At 40.5% G+C, this 23,714-nt stretch overlaps 1 protein-coding gene across 2 annotated transcripts; it reads left to right on the top strand.

Annotated features, from left to right (window-relative positions):
- Positions 1 to 773: 773 nt before the first annotated feature.
- Positions 774 to 23,696, top strand: eps8l2 (EPS8 signaling adaptor L2). 2 transcript variants are annotated; one of them, XM_071497519.1, is made up of 21 exons: positions 774 to 1,012; positions 4,457 to 4,507; positions 4,895 to 4,941; positions 9,973 to 10,037; positions 11,754 to 11,915; positions 12,574 to 12,723; positions 13,998 to 14,077; positions 14,228 to 14,337; positions 14,456 to 14,526; positions 14,645 to 14,771; positions 16,029 to 16,117; positions 16,223 to 16,297; positions 17,355 to 17,503; positions 17,595 to 17,763; positions 17,855 to 17,889; positions 17,977 to 18,082; positions 18,367 to 18,486; positions 19,549 to 19,624; positions 19,743 to 19,911; positions 20,816 to 20,948; positions 22,704 to 23,696. In XM_071497519.1, exons 2-21 carry the CDS (start codon positions 4,461 to 4,463, stop codon positions 22,779 to 22,781), a joined length of 2,058 nt encoding a protein of 685 aa, XP_071353620.1. In that variant the 5' UTR covers positions 774 to 1,012; positions 4,457 to 4,460; the 3' UTR covers positions 22,782 to 23,696. The 2 variants fall into 2 exon arrangements, with proteins under 2 accessions (XP_071353620.1, XP_071353628.1); XM_071497527.1 differs by lacking the exons at positions 774 to 1,012; positions 4,457 to 4,507; positions 4,895 to 4,941 and adding an exon at positions 9,819 to 9,865.
- Positions 23,697 to 23,714: the final 18 nt, after the last annotated feature.

The following is a 23,714-nucleotide window of genomic DNA, read 5'->3' as shown; positions in this document are numbered from 1 at the left end:
AATCCAACTAGTTTAGACCAGTCACCTCTTTGCTGCACAAAGGGAAACCTGTGGAAATGAATTGATTCCACCACTGAAGCGCTGTAATACAGTATAAGAGCTGTATTTGTGATTGCATTTGTAAATCATAAACAGCATTTTTGGAACTGTTGTTTTTTGCCATACTGTCAATGTTGATAATGTCCCCTAAGGCATCTCATATAATTTCAGAGATCAGAACTTCACACGAATAAAGAAAGGAAGCATTTCTGCAAATTATGTTACTTTCTTATGGCCATGCTCTAGTTTTTGCTTTTGTGTTTTGAAATACTACACACCTCTTTCTCTTTAGCCTATAAAGATACATCATATCACATTACAGTTAGAAAGAAAGAAAGAGAAAGTGGAATTGGCCAAAAATCACGTCCGCTCTAAGGCCGTAGCTTATCATGAGATGTTTCAATTATTTAGTTTATAGCTTTATTGTAAAAGGGCAGAGGCAGAGAAGACTGGAAGCACTGCCATTAAGATTTAAGGCCATTAAGGCTGCGTCGAACCTGCTGGTTTGATGTCAGGATAATTCACTGACAGCGTTTTGTTCTTCTAACCAGGCTTGGGTTTGGGCTCTTGCTGCTTTATGCGCTGCAGGATAGCGAGCAGCATCACCAGCATGAACACTCGCACCGACCGACCCACCCTCACTGAAGTGCCCGTGGAGCTCCGCCCCTCTCGGGTCGAGTTACCTGCAGAGTCACGTATCACTCACCTGCTCCAGTGCTGCCTCCTCAGCGGCTGTTTCTGAGAACCGCCAGCAAACGTGTGGCAGCGCCCGGTGCTGTGCTGTGTTGGACTGTGTAGTTCACAGCTCGGGGACCCAGAGGTTGTATCTGACAGCAGACGGTGACACTTATCGATCATTTCCCGCGGAGTTTATTAGTCGATCGATCGCTGATGACAGGCTGATGCTTCAGGCGCCGTCTCGCCCACGTTTGTCACCTTGAGCAGCATCCCGTCCCGTCCGGAAAACACCACTGTGAGTTCTTCCCTTTCTTCTCTTTTCTTTGAGCCTGTAGTGCAGCACAAGTTCACCAGTGTCTTCACACTGAACACAAACTCACTGAACAAAAACATGACACATTTCACCACAAGGTCCAGTCAGTGGATGTTCTGGAGCTTTCGGTTGTATCCTATGGTCTTCCTCAGCAGGTGGAGTTGCCTTGTTGCTGCTCAACTCTCCACTTTTTACTGAGCTGTTTGTTAGAAAGTTGAGGTTGACTTGTGTTTCTTCTTCTTGTTTCTTAAGTTATTATAATCGTGTTATGTTATTTGGGATGAAGGCTGCAGATTTAAAAGGATTATTGATACCCTGTTGGTTAAATCATACATTTATATTTGATGTCACCCACAGCCTTAAATTCAGCATTAAGCTCTGCAGTCAGAGCAGTGTGCTTTTATTGGGGTGCAACAGGTTGACATGCTGCACCTCACCAACAAAAGGAGGAAGACTGACGGCTAATTTTAGGGTCAGGTCTCAGTCTTTTAATAAGGTTTTGTCTTGACACGGGATTATTTTTCTCAGTGTGTTGGGATGGTCAAATTAATGTCATGTGAACAAACAGGAATAACGTGTGAAATCTGAGCTGATTTTGTCCTATACTGATCCTGTGTGCCCTGATTCAGCGAATGCACTCTCCACACTGCACCTGAAGACCAGAAGACCAGAAGACACCTGTGATAGCGTCTGCAGCCATCATAAGAACATAATGTGATTCAGTCAGATGGCTGGATAACTCCAAATACATAAAATCTGATAATCTGATAATCCTATCACTTACAAAATGCTTACTCAGGAGCATGGAGCAAAGTTTGCTCGTAACAGACTAAGCTCTTTCTTTTCTGACATAAGGAAAGAAATCAATTGCTGAGATCATGGTACATTTTGATTTTCAGGCTGAGCTTGTCGAAAGAGAAATAAATACTTTAACAAGAGGCTGCTATTCAGTATGCGCTGTAAATGCGGAGATTATTCCACCATCAGTGCTCCTGTCAGTAGTGATTTATGTTCTCAGCATATCTGCCTGTTTTCCTAAATGCTTTGTTGAAGCTTCAGGTGTGTGTTGGGGCGTGTGTTATAGGCTAGTTAGACACATTACTGTAGATGTTTATTGTGTCACTGCCGTTGCTATGCTTCATGTGCGGGTCCAAAATATCTCGGTGTACTGCTTTGTACTAGTCATAGCATGAGATGTGTTTCAGGCTTAAGCTTCTATGAATCTGTCGTTTTATTGTTCTGTACACTTGGTAAATATGGTCATATGCATAGTTTAATCTGTGTGTTGAGACGCTGTCATGTGGTAATTTGCGAAATAAATCTTGACTGTGTTCATCAGTTTACACAAGGGTTACCAAAACGTTGAGGGCGGCGTAATTATTGATCTGATACACTGTTTATCACACAGGCAAGCTGTTGTGATGTGGAGATGTTGGTTAGTGTTCAGAGAATCTTTGCAAGAGTTTGTGAGGGTTTCAGAGCTCCTTGTGTGTGTTTCAATTCAAGTTTCAATCCAAAATAAGGTTTAAGTTGTGAAAAAAAAGAAACAACACAACACAGATCACATGACTGATACCACAAGCTTAAAATATGAGACCGCAGACTGTGCTGATTTGTTGTCACAGAGGCAGCATGAATGTAAGACAACACTTGTGCAACCTCATTCCATTGAATGTGAAAATCAAAAAGACAGATCGTATCAGTAATTTTGAAAATGGGACCAGCTCTGCGAGGGTGCCTGAGATAAGCATCCTGCACACTGCTGCTTCTTTTGCGTGTGATTATTGTTCTAATACCCTATAATTACATCTGGATAAGATTTTGTTATTATTGAACATTAAGGACCTTAGGCTTAGTGAAGGAGAGGTGTGCAGAGGGCCTCTCACCATTAGGCTGACAACACATGACACCCAGCCTCTCCTGCTCCAGCTTCACCTCCCTCCTGAAACCTGGCATCGGGCCAGAACTGGAAACAATAGAGTGGAGAGAAGATGACCAGATAGTTGGGGACAGAAAGAGGAAGTCTTTTTGTTTGTGCAGACTTACTAAAGTAAATATGAATAGTTTTCTTTCCTTATTCACACTATCAGTGAGGTTTTGTTGCTGCAGTTTTGGATCGGGGGCGTGGACCTACATGTGGCTCTGTGTGAATAAAGACATATTGTTATGCACTGACTCCGGCCCCGGTTGTGAAAGCGATTGTTGTGATTTGTTTCCAAAAGTTCTGAGGAGATTATCTGTTGAGAGCGATTATGTTTATGATCTGCTGCGAGATAAGCTTGAGTGACCACACCTGTAACCTATAAGTGTCATGCACACTATTTACCTTGTGCATGTGGTCATTATACAATAACAGTTTTAACTTCAGAGAGTGGGTAAAGCAAGTCTTTATAAATTGTGTAATAGCTGAATGACTCAAGGCCAGTATCTTACAGAGTGGGTTGTTCTTTACAAACACTGGCGTCACAGGATCCTAACCTTTTGCCTCCAATTAATAATACAAACTGGAGTGGTTGTTTAAAGTGATACATGGCTCCTCGGTGTCTGAAAGTCACCTAAGGTAAAAGGTGATTATTTTATCCAGTATTTAAATATTTAAATAGTATTTAATAGTATTAAGTAGCTCACTTTAGCTATTATCTGAGGAATGTTTATTTAATGCAGTGATAGAATCCATAAAAGGATTTAAAAGGAAAGCATTATGTTGTGTAACACCTCTTTAGGGTCCACAGTTACAGTATATACTGATACTGTATATGTTTAGCCACAGTGTGTGCTGTAGGCCTGATATATTACATAACCCCGTCAGCGCATGCCTTGACAGACACGTCAGAGTCTCCAGGCTCAGAGGTAAAGGTGTGGGAGAGTTTTCTTCTCTCATTTCCTACCCACATCAATCTTCGGCTTCATATTTTATACTTGTCTCCTTTGAGGCCACGCTAATGACCAAATAGTTAACACCCAACCAAATTAAATAATTGCAGCTATGCAGATATAGTCATCAACAGAGTGGATCTAATTACACAGTGCATATCAGCCTGCTGTCTTCCATTGTAACAGATCAGTCCCCTGACTACCAGCAGTACAGGCCCAACACCTGGCTCCCCACAGTGGAAGAACAGGCTGCTCAGTAGACTACACCTCAGCATTTTTTCTACGGCCGTTATAAGGTGTCTACACCTTATAACGGCCAGTTTATACACTGTGGTCTGTGTGTTAGAGCTCACCCAGGTGGAATGAGAGAGAGAAATAAAAGATACCTGATGCAACAAGTATTCAAAAGGCTTTTTTAGGCTAAATAATGCATGTTTCTTTTGGGCGGAAAATGTTTTACCTCCCCCACCAGCCACGTCCCTCTCTCTGTGTCTCACCTACTGTCTTTCTTTTCTGATTCTCATCCTCAATTTTTTTTTTTTAATTCTTCAGGTGGATGCCTGAAATCATGAGCGTCCTGGGACCTGAGTCGAGGCAAGCCAAGTGAGTGTTCCACACCTTCCTGCTTTTCCATACACGTTTAGAGAATCACTAACCCAGTATGTGGAAGGTGGTGTGGGTCAGGGACCTCGGGCACAGAGCGGCTCTGTTGAGAATTGTTTGCTTTGCCTTGGTTCCTGGCTCCAGCCTCCCTCTATGCCCACCCCCCCACCCCCCTCCCCTTCCTACTCTCCCCCTCTCTCTCCCTGGCTGGTCCATATGCTCAGAATCTCAGGCTAATCTCATCCAGAGCTGGCCAGTCTGTTGTCCGTATATCTCTGTGTGACAGTGTGGGAGATTCAGAGGGTTTGTGACACTGGCATCCAGAGGTGCAGGGGAGAAGATGAAGGGTGCACAGCGTAACCCTGTCTCCTCTTCTTGTCATTGCAGTGGAGTGGCCAGATCGGACAGCAAGATCAGCGCCAAGGCCCTCTACGGTAAGTGACTGCATGGAAGTGCTTGGAGGAGTTGGACCGCTTTTGTTTTGTATTTTATTGTTGGCTCGTTTTGAAGACTGTGCCCTAACATGCCTTTATTTCTGTGGCATGAGTCACTACTGTACTACACTATGGCTTACAGCTATAATTGAGGAGACTGAACACTTTTTCTTGTCAAGGAATAGTTTATGAAAATTTGTATTTTTTTATTAAGTATGTTGCTTATTTAGTGTGGCCCATTTATGAGTTAAACTCATAAATGGGCCACACTGTTGGAAATTTTCCTTTATTATGATTAACAAGGACACTGTAGTTTATTGTGACACAAACTCCACCCTGTCCCTATTTACTCCTGTTTGAGTAATGTTTGCTAAACGATACAAGGCCCAGCTCTTTTTTTTTTAGTGAAGTACTTTCCAGTTTTAAAAATGACACTATGTTTTTGTGACCCACTTTAGAAGTATTTTATCTTCAGCAGGAACAAATCTTAAATGGCATACATTATATAATCCCCTCCTTATCCTTTGATATCTCTCCAAACTGTCAGTAGTCAAGCTGTGTTCGTCAGAACTGTAATTGACACAAATCACAACAATATTCAATTTGCTATGCAAATGACTTTGTCAGGAAATCCGGCACTCTCTCTCTGCTGCATGTTTCTGCAGCCACACTGCCTCACAGCACTATCACGTCCTCTCTCCAGAACACACACACACACACACACACACACACACAGTGATAAGGGGACCAAGGTCCTGCTGAGGGGCCCTGTCGTGCTCAGCCTGCTGACACCTCTCTTCAACAGTGAGGGACATGGGAGGGAGGCTGGGCTCCTAAGGGGAACAGTCACATTCTCATGCGTGTGTATTTATGTTTTGCAGTCTTTTGTGCTTATTTTGAGTTGAAGGCTGTTCTGTAGTCATTGTAGTGCTCCATTTACATCTGCAGGCTGCATCACTGATCTGTCATGACTGCGGTGAAACTCAGTATGAAATGCTTAGACTTTTATTTTAGCTGTTGCATGCTTGTGTTAGGGTGTGTTTCTGTGACTGAAATGAGCTATGTTACATTAGCTGGGAGTGCAGGGTGTGCCTGTTTTTAATGTGTGGTTGGAACAGGGCGGGGATGCCCATGTCTTGCAGGTGAATAAAAGACGCATTGAAAAGTGGAGGCGGACGCTGCCTCTCACTCACCTCTGATTCTCCCCTTCGCTGCCTCAGACATTAGCTCACTGGTCTCTACCAGCACCTCCTTCCACACTGCCAACACAGAGGAACATTGTACAGCATATCATAGGCCCAGTTAGAAACCTGCACTAATATATGACAGGACGACCTGCTTTCCTGCATGGCTGCACTGTTCCAAATTTAGAATTGCCTCAAATGACAGATGACGGTATTATAGGGATGCAAGATGCTCCCAAACTATCTGACTGTGCTCCTCCATCGTCTGTGAAACATTTTTGGGCCATAAATCATCCAAATATCCACAGGATGCACCCACTCTTGTGGTTTCTGAGAAATATCCTACTGTATGTGTGATGACACTTTGCTGTTTCATTGGCTTGTTTCATCTTGTGCGGCAGATGGTCACCGCTACCTTCTCACTGCAGGATGACACCAGCATGCCTGTGCTCCTGAACCAGAGGGGCAGGAGAGTGGACAATATTATGCAGCATCCGTCACAGCGGAAGACATTTGGATAGATATGACTCTGCAGCTTTCTCTCTGCTGAATAAACATGCAGGGGAACAACAGCAGCTCAATCTCAATCTCGCATATGCAAAAGTTCCCGTCATTCACATGGTGAAGGGCAGCGAAGAAGTGATGCAAATGATATACAATCCTCCCACCTGATCTGTTATCAGCAGCTTTAAGGTAGAGCAGAGAGATGCCACATCAGACTGATCATCCCAGAGTTTCGGACTATCAAACAGGCTTTCTTGAGTTTGTCAGACGGTTCGTGGTCGAGGAGCATGTCTCTGTCAGGTAAAATGTGTTTGGAGTTGAAATGGTTGGAAAAACATCCATCTCTTCCTGCTGCGCAGTTTTTTCTTCAACCTTTGTGCTTATATTTGAAATTCAATTGAATCTCCATAATGGATTTGAGTAATTTAATCCCTTTAAGTCAGCACCATTGTTGCAGTCTCACTCCTCCTCTTTGTGTTTGATTTGGACTTTGGTAAAGCAGCGTTATTAGTGGCTACATTATAAAAAGTCAACAGTATGTGTTTGGCTTTGTACTGCTCTAGATAAACAAATGCACAATGTAAAGCTGTATTAATTTGTCCGGCACTATTTTGGGACTCAGTGGTGAATCAGGCTCTGAGGTTTGTTGATGTGTTTCTGGTGACATATGGCCAAATCTTTGTAGACACATTAGGACACTCCTGTATCCAAAGGATGCCTTGAGGTCAGATTGAAAAAAAAAACAAAAAAAAAACAGGCCAGCTTATTGCAACACAATTGCTTATTGTTTGAGTTATCTGTGGTTGGACTTGTTCAGTCTTTTGATGTTGAGATAAGGGATTTTATTCTCTTTATTAATCAAAGTAAAACTTAAAAAATGTAAAGAGTTTCATGGCATTGCATCAAAAACTGTGACCGTCTCGGTTGTAGGGTGAGTCAGGGTTCATTGTGTTTAAAGAGCAGTTATTAGAGAGGTCGGACTATCTGATTGATCTGGGCCATGTATTGGTTTGATAATCTGCCAGGCAGCCATGTTCATCACTGGTCATTGACTCTGGAGAGCCCTGAGGATCTGCCCATCTGCCTGCTAAGTGGCTCTTATTGCAAGCTGTCGCAGCGCTGTGAATTGATTGGCATAAACGTCAGTCATTAATAAGACATGGGGAGAGCTCGACTTTCCGAACGACACCTGACGCCTGTGTTTCACCTGTGGGGAACCAAGCAGGAAGGAATCAGCTGGGAGGAAATGGCAGCAACAGGAAAGACAAACGCTTGCATCATTTGGATAGTGACGGCAGTTGAGTGGATATGAAGTGATCGCCTTTGAAAATCTTTTTTCAGTGCTACAAAATCTGGGTCAGGCACAGAATGATAAAGCATCTACATCACAAAGAATCATTAATAAGAGGATAACAAATACTGGAAATATTGTGTACTGTAGAGCTTGGACAAATATTTTGTTAAGTGTTATACAAACAGCAGGGCTTTTGTGTTACATTCACCATAAAGCACATAAAGCAAAACATGTCTCAGTGTCTGTATGCTGACAAAACCAGAGCTGCAGTCTGTGTGGCATCAAAATGTTGACTCTGTTGGGTGGGGGACAGAGAGAGACATGATATGAGATCTGGCAGTGGAGTTGATAGGAACATGCTCTCATTTAACCGTAATTGTTACCCGCAGACTATTCACTTGGTAAATAGGTCAATGAGAACACTGGCGCCTGCCAAGAGCACAGGCAATGAGGTGAACAATGGTGCTGCGAGTGTCTGGATGTGGATACTAAAATACTTTCAATGGTTTGCCGCATTTTGAACTTGATTGGCCTAAATCAGATTTTTGATACGTTGTACAGGTTATGAAAAATCACAGTAGATGTTTGTTTCTTTTTTCAGTCGTCCGCAGACAACTTTGTGGCTTTGTGTGGTGGCATCACAGCTCTTGTTTTTAGCCACACTAGTGATGTAGTGGCTCTAGAGATAACAGTCAGTCTGTCTGTCAGTCAGCTGGCTCACCACTTGGTTGCAGTGTCTCTCAACAGTTACCGGATAGATTACAATGAAATTTTGGTCCACAGAGAACCAGCCCTAATGACTTTAATGATCCTCTGACTTTCTATTTTAACACCACACAAGTTTTCTCTTATTCAGTAGACTAATGCAAAACTAATGACACCCCCATCAGCCTCGTCTCTACTTTATGTTTAGTGAAATAAGGTGTAAACATCATTCCTGCTAAATATAAACATGATAACATGGTCGCGCATGTCAGAATCTGGATTAGCATTTATCTTAAAGTACTGCTCTGCATAAGCACAAAAAATATCAACATGCTGATGATGTGATTTCTTTTTGGGTCTTGTACCAAGCAAACATGTTCCCTTATATCTGGAGAATATGATTTGTCTCTTATACACCACACTGCTTTATTTATGGAATGATGTGAAACATTTTCCTTTGTAAAAAAAAAAAAAATTGCAGCTCCTGCGATTTGGATATTTCACTCGGCCATATAGCGATTTTGATAATTTGAATCCTTGTTCAGCCCTAATTTGTACATACTAGAAGGTTACATGTGACAAATCACAATACAGTGCCACAGGTGAGGAAGTGAGCACGGTGCTGTCATGAAGTAGCATCACTGACTTTTGACCCCATAGTAAATCTGTGCCTCATACTAGTGCCCTGGTTGAAATGAGTTTTAGTGCCAGTCTTGCCAACATGGGATCAGGCAAATCAAGTCACATTTATATGAGACTTAATTATTAACTTCTGAGATAGGACTGTCTCCATGTCACTTGCCCTCTGGATAGGACACTTTTGTACATAAATTGTGCTGAAAGATTTAATAGAGAACAGTTTCACCTTTGTTTCATTTCTTGAAGAGAGAAGTGCATTAACATTTAAAGAGCCCATTTAAAGACCCATTATTTATTGTCTGTTTGTTGAAAGTGGCTGTGTTTACTTCTCTTCACCTCAATCAACAAAATATGTAATTTGCCCAGGAGTGTCCAAACTTTTGCATACAGCCTTAAGTTGATACTTACATGTAACAGTATAGTTGGTAGTGAGGTTGCCCCACACACACACAAAAAAAAAAAAAAAAAAAACATGCACGTATTACCTGTGCTTATCCACTTCCTTATTGCCCTGCTGTTCTTTCAGCTGGCACATCAGCGTTTCAGTCTTTCATTTCATCTTTTCACTGCACAGAAACGGTCAACATGTGGACTTACGGTCAGTGTTACTGCTGCTGCCACAAAAGGATTTACAGAAAAATCACAGGCAGGACTCGGTGGCTTCTCAGTTTCTCACTCTGAATGTCTTTGTTTTCTTATTAACAGAACAGAGGAAAAAATACTCCAACTCAAATTTTATCATGCATGAGACATCGCAGTATCATGTCGAGGTAAGATCTTCTCTGTTTCTGTCTCTCTGAAAAGTTTAAGTTGTGTTTTATAAATGTGACACTATCAGTATTTTATTTTATTTTTTAGAATCAAGCAAAATATATAGAAAATGGAAAATTTGGTAAAAGTCTCTCGCTGAGTGTTTAACAGTATTATAGCTGAGATTGGGAGCTAAATGGATCAGTGTAAGAGGCACTTTAACACATTTAACCGTTATATTCAGTAAAATGAAATAAAATGTTAATGTTTATCAGTTTTGTTTTGTTTTTTTTTTTACAATAATTAGAAACCTTACTGTGATTGAGTCCAGAAATCTGCAGTTTCTGGTGGATTTATTATCATTTTGTATTATCTAAATGTTTTTTCAATTTTTCATATTATTTACTGTATTATTATTATTTTGTTGCTTATATATTTACCTGGTACCTGCTGACCCGACTGGTGGTGACTGGGGAGATAAATAAAGGCACTGGAGATACCATAAAGTGAATAAAAGGGGAGAATAGAAAAGAGAGTAGATTTTGTATTTTAAAATGAGCAGTTAAGCTGGAAAATCGAATAACTGGGTAGTCGTTGTAATGCAGTAGTCTTAAACCCTGTAACCACCATGTCCCTAGTCTCTCTTTGTCTCCATGTTTTCTGTCACATTTTACTGTCAATTGTCTAAAATGACATAATGCAAAAAAGGCTTAAAGAGGAAATAAGAACTTATAAAGGTCTATAAATTGATGGCTTTAAAGTTTTAAAAAGTTTATTTGGACAACAAGATAAAAGCAAAGTGCTTACTATAAATGTGGTATAATAAGTGCTTTACTTGTACTGTTCTTTTGCCCAGAGATAAAAGCTGACAGACCATTTAATTTCTTGATAACATCTCATTTATGGGAACGCTGCCATAGTAAAGCTGTCAGGCCTCTGACAGCAGCAGTGGGAATCTGATGTTTCAAAGTCTGTATCAGAGACGTGCCTCAGGTTAGGGATGGTGTTGATCTATGTCCTGCGTCTTTGCGGGTAGGATTTCTTTAAATGCCTCCCCATAATCACACAGTTGTGATCACAGTTAATAGCCACACTGACAGCAGCTGCACGCTGATTCATATGTAGCAATATGGCTGTTCTGACATGAGCGAAAACAGGGTAGTAATTTAAAATGCAATATAACGTCAACTAGAAGAAATGTGAAAAATGTTGCATCAGTTGAAATAATTTTGCAATAAGATTAAAAATCACTATACAGTCCAGTTAACAGGTACAGTTAAAGGAACAGCTTGATGCTTTGGGAAATATGCTTATTTATTTTTTGCCAAGAGTGAGATGAAAAGCTCGACACCACTGTCATGTCTAAATGTTAACCTAACTTAGCTAAAAGAACAGCCTAGCCCTGGAAAAGGAAACTAAATCTGCCCTTCATTACCCCTAAAGCTCACTAGTTAACACTCTGCTAAGCTAAGCTAACCGGCTGCTGGTTCTAGCTTCATGTTGAATGTTCAGTTCAAGTGACGGTGGCACCATTTTTCTCTTTTCTCTTGGCACGAAAGCAAAAATATATATTCCCCAAAATGTTGTATAATTACTTCAATACAGTCAGTAAATATTGTATATTTCAAATTACAGCCAACAACCTAATACAGTAAATCAGTCTGACTTTCCATACAGACAATGCTGTTAGTTCACACCAGGATCCCTCGTTTACCAACACGTTGTTTTCTCCTCAGCATCTCTCCACGTTCATTATGGACAAGACAGAGTCCATTGTCACAGTGGATGATGCCATTAAGAAACTGGTTCTTCTGGATTCAAAGGACAAAATATGGACACAGGAGATGCTCCTCCAGGTCACGGACAAGGCGGTCAGGCTGCTGGACTGTGACACACAGGTAACAGCTCCACACGTACACACACTGTGCACATTAACCTGCAATAAATGAGACATTTCAGATTGCTTACAAATTATTTACAGGAAGCCTAGATTACAAAGTGACGATTTTAACAAATGAGCGTATTTACCAGGCAAGGAGGATCTAATGAAAGATGCCATTAAGTTGCGTTATGGGAACTGTAGGATCAACTGTTTTAAGAGCTAAAAGTGCTTTAATATTGACCATTCTTTTTTAAATCTGCCTCTCAAAACTTTTCCAGCTTCATGAAACTGCAATACTTAACTGCCCAAGTGCCTTTTAGGTGTCATGTAAATGTGGTACAATTAAATAAAGTTAGTACACATATATTAGATGCATCCAAAAGTGCTATTTGCTCTCTTGCTGTGGGTTAGATGGGAATATTGATAGCACTCTCACGTCTGTATGGTACATATGAAATTACAGCCAGCAGCCAGTTAGCCTAGTTTAGCATAATGAGTGAAAGAGGGGGGGTAAACAGTTAGTCTGGCTCTGTTTCTTAATATTTTCTCCCTCATACACATCTTAGTTTTTATTATCTTGTCTCACTGTAGATTTTGCAAACTCATGTAGCATCTTGTTCCTTCTCTGCCACTGCCCCTTTCGCTCTAACCAATCTTGGGTTGTTGTCCTGCAGGAAGAGTTGGAGAACTTTCCTCTCCCCACCATCCACATGTGTCAGACAGTGCTGAATCAGACACGCTACCCCTCTGTGCTGCTGCTCGTGTGTCAGGACAAGGAGCAGCACAGACCCGACATCCACTTCTTCCACTGTGACGAGGTGGAGGTGAGTCTCAGTTGGCTCAGTTTGCGTCCTTTATTGTCCATGCACGAATGGTTGGCTTTGTCTTTTATGTCATTCATAAATCTAAAGGGCTGTTGTTGGAGCACCAGGTCAGATTTCAGTGCTGTTAGTGGCTGTGGGTTTGTGTGTATACTCTTCTTTTTTTTTTGTTTGTTAAGAGATTTTTGCGCAAGGGAGGATCTACCATTGAAAGGATGTAATACAATAACCTTCTATAAAGACATGACCTCTTTATTGTACAGAAAAAGTACAAGTAAGTTCAAAGGAAGCATTTACAAGAAACTGCTGATCATTCACTAGAGGGTCTGAATATAACAACCTTTGGATTATCACATATCACCATGGTCTTTATTGAAACAATATAATGAAAGTTCTTATTCATCAAAACTGTGATGCAGCTGTCATTTGACTTGCAGGAGTAGTAGAAAGCTTGGCATGTTCAGAGATCTTGCATTGTCTGTTGCCTCTTTTTTGATGTGGTTTAGATAAGTTCACACTGCTGAGCTTCCTAACGTCTATTAGAAGGGTACAACAACAGCAAAAGTGCGCTCTTTATTTTTGCTGCAGCCAGGGATTTGTGTCATAGATACAATTATTGAAAAACATGAAACTTTTAATCCAAATGACAAAAGATAAGAAACAGGAAGGAAACCAATTCTCAGCATGAATGCTGTACATATTCACTTAGAATCTAATTAATAGCTTTGTCTTTATTATATGGTATACATCATTTTTGATTGAGGAATACAAATTTAACCCTGGAATCAAGCCGTCTTGCCATGTCTTTGACATTATGTGACAAAAACATTGCAAAGTGTTGTAAACAAGACACAGATTTCTGATATTTCCTCTTCTTCCGTCCCACTGAAAAAAACCCAAAACACAAATATGTGGTTTAAACTACGCAGAGAGGCAACACAGATATCACACCTCTCCTCTACTTCTGGAGACATTTCAGATGTAGGCAGGCTTTAGAGAAGGGAACCCTGTGTTGGATTTTGAACTGTCTTAGTCCAAGTCGGCCACAAGACAAGTCTATAAATTTCCTTTCCAACACTCATTATAATAAAAATATTTTACTGTAAACTTTCAATATTGAATTTGATATTGGAAAGGTGCAGCTGGGTGCAGGGAGGTGCAAGCCAGACCATTTTTGACAAACTATTGTAGGATAACTGTGTATTGATGTGTGTAATGTTATATGTACAGTGCACATGCTAAGTTTGACTCCCTGTGTTTCTCCTCGCTCTCTCCAGGCTGAGATGGTTCATGAAGATGTGGACAGTGCCATTGGAGACAACAAGCATGGAAAGAAAATGAGGCTTCAGACTCTGAAGTGAGAGCGCTTGCTGCTGCAAATACACACAAACATGCGCACACACACATTTTATAGTCAGATCCACATTTAAAGAGGTGACACTGACCTGTAACTAGTAGTTAATGAACTTGATATTAGGCTGCTGAAGGTCTTTTCCTATTACTCCAGGGTCAACCAGGAGAAAATGAAGCGTCACAGAGAAACCATCCTCCCGCCCTCGGCCCCCAAGGGCCCTTCACCTTCTCCAAAGGGACGAGTGGCTGCCACAAGCACACAGAGTGAGTGTGCCCACAAGGATACACTTTGCAACATGCACTGTGCAACAAAATTATCAGTCTTTGCATACTTCTGTTTTTGTTTTTTCTAATCACAAGCTGTTTTTGTGTTTGGATTTAGATGGACCATTCCCTGGACAACATGACGCAGAGTCACATGAAAAGCTGGCCCAGCGCATTGAGAAGGATGTGGTGAGTGTTTTATATTTTCAATTTTATTGACACCTGTCATTACATGATCACACAGCTGCTATCACCTTCTCAAATTGCTGTATTCTACACACTAAACACCAGGATTTGTCTCCGTCAGCAAATCCTCAACTGTGCCCTGGATGACATAGAAATCTTTGTGGCGCGGCTGCAAAAGGCAGCAGAGGCCTTTTCTCAGCTTAACCAGCGCAACAAGAGTAAGAAGAATAAGAAGAAAGGACCAGCAGGTCTGTCTCCCTTTCTTCTGATGTGGTGGCACGAATGCAGTGACAATATGTTCATATTGCTCACGTCGCCATGTTTGTGTCTCTTTGTGTCCTGTGATCCGGAACATCCACTGATGTATGTGTGGCAGTAGAGGCTGGTTTGGGGTCTGTTAAGTGATACAATTCTCATTACTCAGTTTTGATGACTGATGTAATATTATTACCTCTTATTCACTCCCATACAGTGCTGATCAAGTGTATTACTCTCCTGTTACACCCACACATTTGATGATTTTTTGTCTGAATTACATTATTGACATGTTTCTGTCTGACAAATTCAAAAAGAAGGTAAACTTGAGTTTCGGGGGATGCAGATGAGAGGAGTCAAAACAATTTAAATCTTTTCAGGAAATGACACCAAAAGTGTCATCTTAGTTGTGGACTGAAAGTTGTCCCCTCTAATTACTGTTGTGAGAAGAAATAATATTACTGTTGCTGAGTAATGTTTGACCACCCTGCGTCGGCAGTGGTGTGATGCTGTGTCCTTACTGTGTATCACCACATCTCATTCCCTGTGCAGTGAGATGTACATGTAACATACACATGACTCTAAAAACAATCTATTGTTGTGGTCAGGGGAAAACACGGTGTTACTTTTCCACACATCCTTTGGTAATAACAGTGTAAAAGTAGCAGAGATGTGTATTGCCCCTGATTCCACAGACAGATGTGCTGAAAAATGATGTATTCTCTATCCAGAGAATCTGTTTCTCAACTGTGGGGTCAGAATCCCATGTGTAGTCACTTCTAAGACAAAAGATTTGTAAGACTTGTGTTGATATGTTTTTAAAAAATATATTTCTAAATTAGGTATGAGATATATCTTACTCTTTCCAGTATGTAAAGTGGAACTTCTTAATGCAACATTCAAATTAATATGACATAACTCTCTGAATTTTGGGGTCGTGAGAAGTTTGGGACCTTCTGGGTCACAGGTTGAGAAACTCAGATGTAGCACATTCTTTCTTGGACTTTTACTTTCTGGCCAAGGTGAACTTTTCATCTGTAAAGCTGTTTATTAACTAACCATGATTGTGTTGTTAACCTTTGTTTCAATGGAGACATTGGCCGTAAGATAGTACAGATGAAAAAATAACACTTAGGGTTATGACTTTGAACCTTGACCAGAAAGTAAAACCTGTGTCTGTAATGTTTCTGTATAGCAGGGTGGTAACTCAGGAGTCTGTGTGTGGTCATTGTTGCTCTGTTTGTTTACAGAGGGCATGCTAACGCTACGAGCCAAGCCCCCCTCTGAAGCAGAGCTCATTGATAGCCTGCAGAAACTGAAGCTGGCCTTGAACCTCTTGGTGAGATATCACAGCTCCTGACCTCCCTTGTTCATCACATTCATCATCAGCTGCCTCTCTCTTCATCACCTTCTCACTGTGTGTCTGTCACTGCGCCCCCTGCAGGCCAAACTGAAGAAACACATACAAAACCCGAGCGCGGCTGAGCTGGTTCATTTCCTCTTCGGTCCTCTGGAGATGGTAAGAGCTAAAAATCATGGTCACGTGTCAAACAGGTTTATATGGATGATGGCTGTTGTACGACATCATCCTGAGCTCATGGTGATTTTTCTGGATGCCAGCAGTATAAATCCATGTCATGCTACAGAAGTTCTCCATGTCATTGGATACCCTCAGTGTTGACGCACAACCACAGGCATATCTGACAACAATACACTTTCTTTAAATGCACAGAATCTGCTGCATTGTTGCCATCAAACACTCCTCTTACTGTTTTCTTTTTTTCTGGCACCACATCCACTGCTGCTCTGCTAATCTCTCACCAGACTGGAGCAACGTGGCTTTCAGCTCTGGCACAGGTGCAGCCGCACTTACATAATGTTGGTTTCCCAAGCCGCAGCATGCAGCCACGCCTTCGATACTGCTAGTTAGAAACACAGAGTAGTGATCAGGCTCTGTTTAGTTATGGTGCGGTAACCTCTGGACACGTTGGATTTGCTTGATAAGGTCGAGATAAATCCAGAGCAATAATATATAAAGGTTGGCCCCGTGGCCATTAGCTGTCCTCAACAATCAGTCACACAGCAGCTTCAGCCACATCTGTCCTCCAGTTGTTTTACAGTTCAAATAAGATATCTTAAGTCTATGTTTTAGCGTATTTAAAATGTATGGAGCAGTGAATTGTTAATATTTCATCCACAATGTTAATGTTCAAATGTTTGTTGTTTAACACTGTTTATTTATTGCTTTCAGGCTTTCTAAAAAGTGTCTTTAGATTGAACAGTGGAAATATATTGTTCAGTTTCATGTCTTCTAATGAAATTGGCATTAGATGCTCCCTCATGTTCTTACTCTTTAAAAAAATATTTTCATTTTACTCAAACCCAGGGGAAAAAGTACTGGTACTAAATCTCAGGCATCATTGTGTCACCATTATTGAACAATTTAAAAAGATAAACAGTTGGAGGTAATACATTTATCTAAAAAAAAAACAGCCCAAAAAAACCTGCATGATTCTGTATGGACAAAGCCTCTCTTTTGTGTTTTCACATCATTATGTCTATGAATGGGCCCGCAGGTGCTGCAGAGCTGTGGGAGTCCTGACCTGCCTCGTTCAGTCATCTCTCCTCACCTTTCCAGAGATGCTGTTGAATTCCTGCGGGGACACCTCACCCCCAAAGAGATGACCATCTTTGAGCTGCTGGGGGATGGATGGACCAAACCCAGGTACATGTGTATCACTGCTGGCTCAGTCTGTGTGGGTCTGTAGCTTAAAGGTCACCTTTTGACGATCCCTTTACTCTTCCTGCTCCTACAGAGCAGAATGGCCCAGGGATCAGTGTGCTCCTCCTTATTACCCAAAGTTTCGTAACGGCTGGGAGCCACCGATGGAGCTCTTCCGGACAGCCCCATGGGAAACAGAGGGACCCACAGGGCCACTGTCGTCCCCCAGCAGCCCTGATTACAGGAAACACTCAGCGGAGGATGTAAGAATTTTATTTGGCTGCTGACTGTAAATGCACTGATCATTACAGATCCTAACCCTTGAAAACATAACCATCTGCCCGTTATTTTCAGTTTTATGGAACTCATTCATCAAACTCATCAAATGGGTGAGTAAAGAAGTTGTTCACACACTTTCTCATCATATAACACAAACACAAAAACAGGTCAAACTGTAATAAATTGTGTCTGAACAGGTCTTACAATGGAAAAACCCACACCCGCAAATATGCCAAAATTCGCTACCACTTTGTAGCGCGTAATGCCAACGAGCTGTCAGTGCTGCAGGATGAAATCCTCGAGGTAAAAACAATTTCTTATTTACTTGTCCTTCGTGTGAAGTTTGCAGTTTGAACCAAATATAAATGTACATGTGGTATATGGCAGGGATGAAGCCAACCCTTTCAAACTGTCAGCAAATGAAATATTTCACTTTGCTATATGGGATTGTGTCCGGTGTAAACAAACTGTAAAACTGAGCAAATAGCCAGTGCTAAAGCATGTACGGTCACTGCATTCAGGTCAAGAGTTTGTGTTTAATAGTGGTTTTCAGTTCTGTAAAGTGAGATGTGAAACGTTTCTCACAGGTGATAGAGGATGACAAACAGTGGTGGAAACTACGGAATCGCAGCGGCCAGGCCGGCTACGTCCCATTTAACATCCTGGACGTTGTGAGGATAGAGGAGCCAGAGGGCATCTACAGTCAGGTGGCCTGATATGCATATTGTTTATCTGCAGTGTGTTTACATGACAGTCTTTGATTAATACCCATAAACATTCATCAGGGTCTATAAGTGTGTCTCTCTGCATCAGTCCTTGTCTGACAGTATTGTTAAAAACATTTTTTTTTAGCATTCCCACAGGTAACAAGTTACACCATGTGATGTCAGTTTCCAGCAGCTACACTGACTTTTAATGACAAACACTTTATACTAATTTTTGGAGCAGTGTTAAGTAAGAGTTCAGACAGGGGACTCAGTAGACAACAATTTAGCCAATGTTCTGTTATGAAATTATTATTTTTTTTGTAACTTTAGGTACCATACTGTACGTGTCAGTATCACATTCAATCACTTCACCTACAGTTATAATCCTTATCTCAGCTGCAGGAACTCTGGTGTGTCGTCAGAAATGAATTCTGGGAAATGTTGGTAATCGCTAACAGTAATGAGACAGGTCAAAGTTTCTTTATCGTGGCTTGTGGATAAATTTGTTTTGCAGAGTAGGTATGGCTGATTCCTCATTAAAAGTACAGAAGATGATAAAACAATTACTACAGTGTGTAGGGAACATGATAAAGAGATTTTCTAGAGATAAATAAGTAATCAGCTTACTAAAAAAAACAGATAATAACAAATCTCTTTATTGTATATACACGTCGTTTTTACTTAATTACAAAATGTTATCACAGTAGAGTCGCATCATTTGAACTCTGGTCATAGATCAGTGCAGCTTTTTGTGCAAACTCACTGCTCTTCTTATGACCCCACATATTGCGCAGCAATACTTGCCCTCACTGAAAACTTAAACTCCTAGACACACACACTGCACTGCATTTACACTGTATGCAGCTTCACCAACACCCTGCAGCAAGTAATGCATGCAGCTACTCCTCCTCTTGTGAAATACTTTCACACACATACTTGGCTTTTGGCTCCTGGGCAAAAATGTATCAGCCAGAATGGCATGAAAGACAAACCTGTTTTTGGTATAATACCATCTGCGGTTTCTCATGAACTTTGTTTGTGTTTGTGTCTGTGTGTGTGCAGCAAGGCTACAGGACGTCACCTCCTGGTTCTCTGAGCCATGGAGACAATTTCAACAAGGGTAGACAAAAAGACAAAAGTGAGTGAACACAACAAAGTAACCAAAGTCAGATTTAGGAATTACACATGTAGAAGCAGCTTTTACAAGTAGTTACTCTTGTTCTAACATCTGCTGCCATCCTGTTTCTGTGCTGCAGTGATGGATGAAGTCAACAGTGAGTTATTGATGAAGATCACTGCTAACAAAAGCCAGCCACCCAGGAAGTTCCACGTGGAGCGATCACCTGGCAGCCAAGTACCGCTCACCTTTGACTCTAACCCAGGGCAAGTGACTGCATGGCTCAGCGCAAAAGGTTTCTCGAAACCGTAAGTCACCCATGACGCTCATAGATCCACCAAATCAAAATACTGCCTCATGTCTTAAAAAGTAACTTAACAACCCTTGAAAAGCTTGTCTTCGCTGACCTGCAGAGGTTCAACTGCTCGCCTTGCTGCAGTGATGCACAGGTGTATTCCAGGACACTGTGACATCACTGCTGGGTGCGGGTACAGGTGCAACAAAGCAAACAGGCTTAAAACTTTAAATCAGTGAGGGCTTTTCAGCCAGGTGTGAAGTTACCCTTTAAGCTCTGACTGAAATGTCAGGAAATATTAAAACCTTATCCTGTGTTTCTCCATTGTTTATGTATTTTCAGATGTGGCTGTAGGGATGGCAGTGTCAGTCAGGCTGAACTATCTCAACATCTACTTGATATGTTGTCATAAAATTTGTACAGACGTTCATTATCCCTAGAGGCTGAATCCTAAAAAAACCTTTTGTCAAGCAGATGTGAAAGTTATGATTTTGAGTAAAATATCTCAACAATTGGATGGATTGTCTAACTAACTAACTTGTCTGACTAACATCAACTAATTTGTTGTTTTGAGATGTGTCAACTGTTGTTACTTTTTCTTTCGTTGGTGTCTTATTTTTTATATTTCATAGAGAGGAAAGAGCAGGTGTAATCAATCTTTAATGGTCTCTCAGTTCCATAAAAATCCACAAGACGTGCACAGTATCAGAATGCTGGGAAAGACACACCCCAAATGAATCCAGTAATAAATGTTATCGATTGCACCTGTACCTTTCCTGTCAGGACATGTCAAAGTGCCATGAAAGTTTTAGATGGATCTACCGTGTTTCACTGCTGGAAACAATGTAAAATGAAGAAACAAAGTAGGTGAAATTATAATAATCTGTAGATGACTTGTCTGATTGTCTTGTCTGCAGGACGGTTGATTGTTTGGGGATCCTGACAGGAGCCCAGCTGTTTTCCCTCAACAAAGAAGAACTGAAGGCAGTGTGTGGAGACGAAGGTGGTCGTGTCTACTGTCAAGTCACTTTACAGAAAACACAGCTAGAGGTTGGTCACACACCTGTGTGTATTTGAACGTAAACTCCCTACACACCCGTTTCATTCATGGTTAGAAACGCAAAAAAATCAAACCCATAAATGAATACACTTGTTTGTGAAAATGGTGACCCCCACATGTCTCAACCGACAGTCTTTTTATCTGGGCATGTTAAGACAAGTGAATACACACAGAAATACAAATGCTGTTGTCAGTGTCAGATTGTTAGTGAGTCACACTGTATGATTAATACAGGTGTAGCCTAAAAAGTGAGTGTGCACACACACAGTCATCAGGCCAGAGCTAACTAGGTAGGATGAGTTGTCAATTTAACCCTTCACATGGACGTCATTTGTTATATTGATTATAAGAAGAAGGTGCAAAGACTGCAGAAGAAATGAAAAAAATAACCCAAAGTGAACCAAAATGCAACTATACCATGTTATTAGTCTCAAATTTACATATGTCAAAGTTATTGTTATTATTGTTGTTTATCACATCTTTTGGCTGCAGGAATAGATAAAATAATAACTGTGACATTATTGATTACCCTTTTGCATTACCCACATTACTATAAATAACTCTCAGAATATACCCCAAATTTGGAGTAAATAGACAGACATGTTCTTGTTATGTTGTTTTTCCTTCCACGTCCATCCATTACACCTGTGGAGACCGGATACTGTTTGTGTACATTACATACCTGCTCTTTTACTACATGTAGGTTATACAGTGGATAATTATACAGTGCGATGTCCTTAATAATCTTACAGCTGACTAGATCATTGACTTAACATAATAAAAAATAATTTTCTTTATTTAACCAGGAAAAGTCTCATTAACAGCCTTATAAATAAGAATAGAATAAATAAGAAAAAAAATAAGAATATATGCCTCAATTATAATTCCTAAATATTTATACTGAGATACTGACTGAATCTCAAAGTCCTGAAAAGTGGTGATTGAAATCGCAGACTGCACCATTAAGATTCCCTTTAAATAAGGGATGGACAAAGGTAGATTTCCATATAAGAGGAACTTCATCAGTGTCCAGAGAGACAGGTTAAAACATATGTCAGATGTGATGCAATAAAAATCGGATGCAAGCTTTGGAAAGGCTCCAATTTATCAGGACCTGTCAAGACTGTAACTAGATTAAAACTTAATCTAGTGACTTAATCTATTGATTTACCATAACATGACCATCAGAACAAACTTCTAATGACTAATATTGAGACAATTGAACAAGGACAAGATACAATGAAATGCTCGATAAAACATCCAAGCATTTCTGTCCATAACAATACACAGTCAAACCTCTATGCAATCTCTATTTCCAGCCAAGGATTTAATAGTTTTCCAAAATTTCAAGTATAGTAGTTGAGATTGTTTGAAGTTTCGGTGAGGAAATGATCATCTTTGCAGCCCATCTATTGAAGATTTTTTATGTTTAAGTTTTGACTTAGACTTAATGAACACAATAAAATCACCCACCTTTTTTGTTTAATAATCCATGCCCTTTCACCCAAAGAACCTTGAAACCATTTATTATACTTTGATAAGAAAAGCGGCACTGCTTAACCAGCCTGTTGCTATTACTTATGCAAATTTCTCAACAGTGGGAAGGCCCTAGATTACATCTTTTCCAGCTCATGATTGTTCTCTTTATTCTACACTTCGTAACAGGAGAATGTTTGAACAGTGTTTTTAGAGAGAAAAGGAAAACTCAATAAAGACACATATGTCTTCTTGTATTTCGATTACAGAAGACCAGTGGAGACTCAGAGCTGCAGGAGATCATGAAGCGGAGGCAGGAGAGAATCGAATCTGGCAGCAAAGACTGAAGCTGCTGACCAGCATGACCCAACCTGAAACTTCCTCTCCCTCCAAGCTTTCTAACAATCTATCGTTAATTATGACCTACAGTAGGACATACTGAAATTGTTGTATACATTTTAATTGTTGTATATTTATTTGTATCATGCAATGTGTATGTATTCAAGTGTTTTCCTGTCTAATTATGTTGCTTTTGTTTTCATGGTCTCATTAGACTTCTTCATTAGAGATGTTTGTGTATGAAAAGAGGAACAGAAATGATGTACAGTTTGGTGTGTCTGGGTGTGTATGTGAGTGTGTGCGCGCATGTATATGCACAACATCTATGTAACGTGCATATTTGTACGAACAGTGTAGTCGATGCTTATGCTCATTGTCAATATTGCAGCTGTTTACTAAATGACCTGGCAAATAAGTAGATCTTAGCTATTGCATCTTAATCTGTGCCAGAATGTGTGACACGTCTCTGATACTTAGCCAATTATTTTCATATTACTGTTTACAGCTATAGAAAATAATAAACCATGCTCTATGACAGTCCTCCGAGCAGATATCAGACATACAGCACTCATCCTGGTTGGTAACCGCAATTCAACAGAAGGTATTAATCAAAATAATCTTGCTGTTTATAATTCTGGTGAGTTTGCACCACAGACAAACTCAAAATAATCCCGCATGAAGTCATTGTTGATAATAGTGAAATGCTGTTGTTTATGTAATTTTTTGCAGCATGGTTTCTTGTAGTGTAAACTGCACCGACACAGAAAGATTAAGGAGTATATACAGGTTATGAGTATGTACAGAGTATGTTGCTCTGCTATCAATAATTAAATGAAGATTTTGACAAAACAATAAATGGGGTTGTAAATATTTTGGGACACGAGAACATAAATAAAAATAAACTTGGTAAATATTTGATATCACATCTTCTTTTGCACATT

The sequence above is a fragment of the Trachinotus anak genome, unplaced genomic scaffold (genome assembly GCF_046630095.1).
Source record: "Trachinotus anak isolate AG129_WGS33_773 ecotype Australia unplaced genomic scaffold, CSIRO_AGI_Tana_v1 ptg000002l, whole genome shotgun sequence".
In the NCBI taxonomy this organism is placed as follows: Eukaryota; Metazoa; Chordata; class Actinopteri; order Carangiformes; family Carangidae; genus Trachinotus; species Trachinotus anak.
This window is presented reverse-complemented; position numbering and strand designations above follow the sequence as displayed.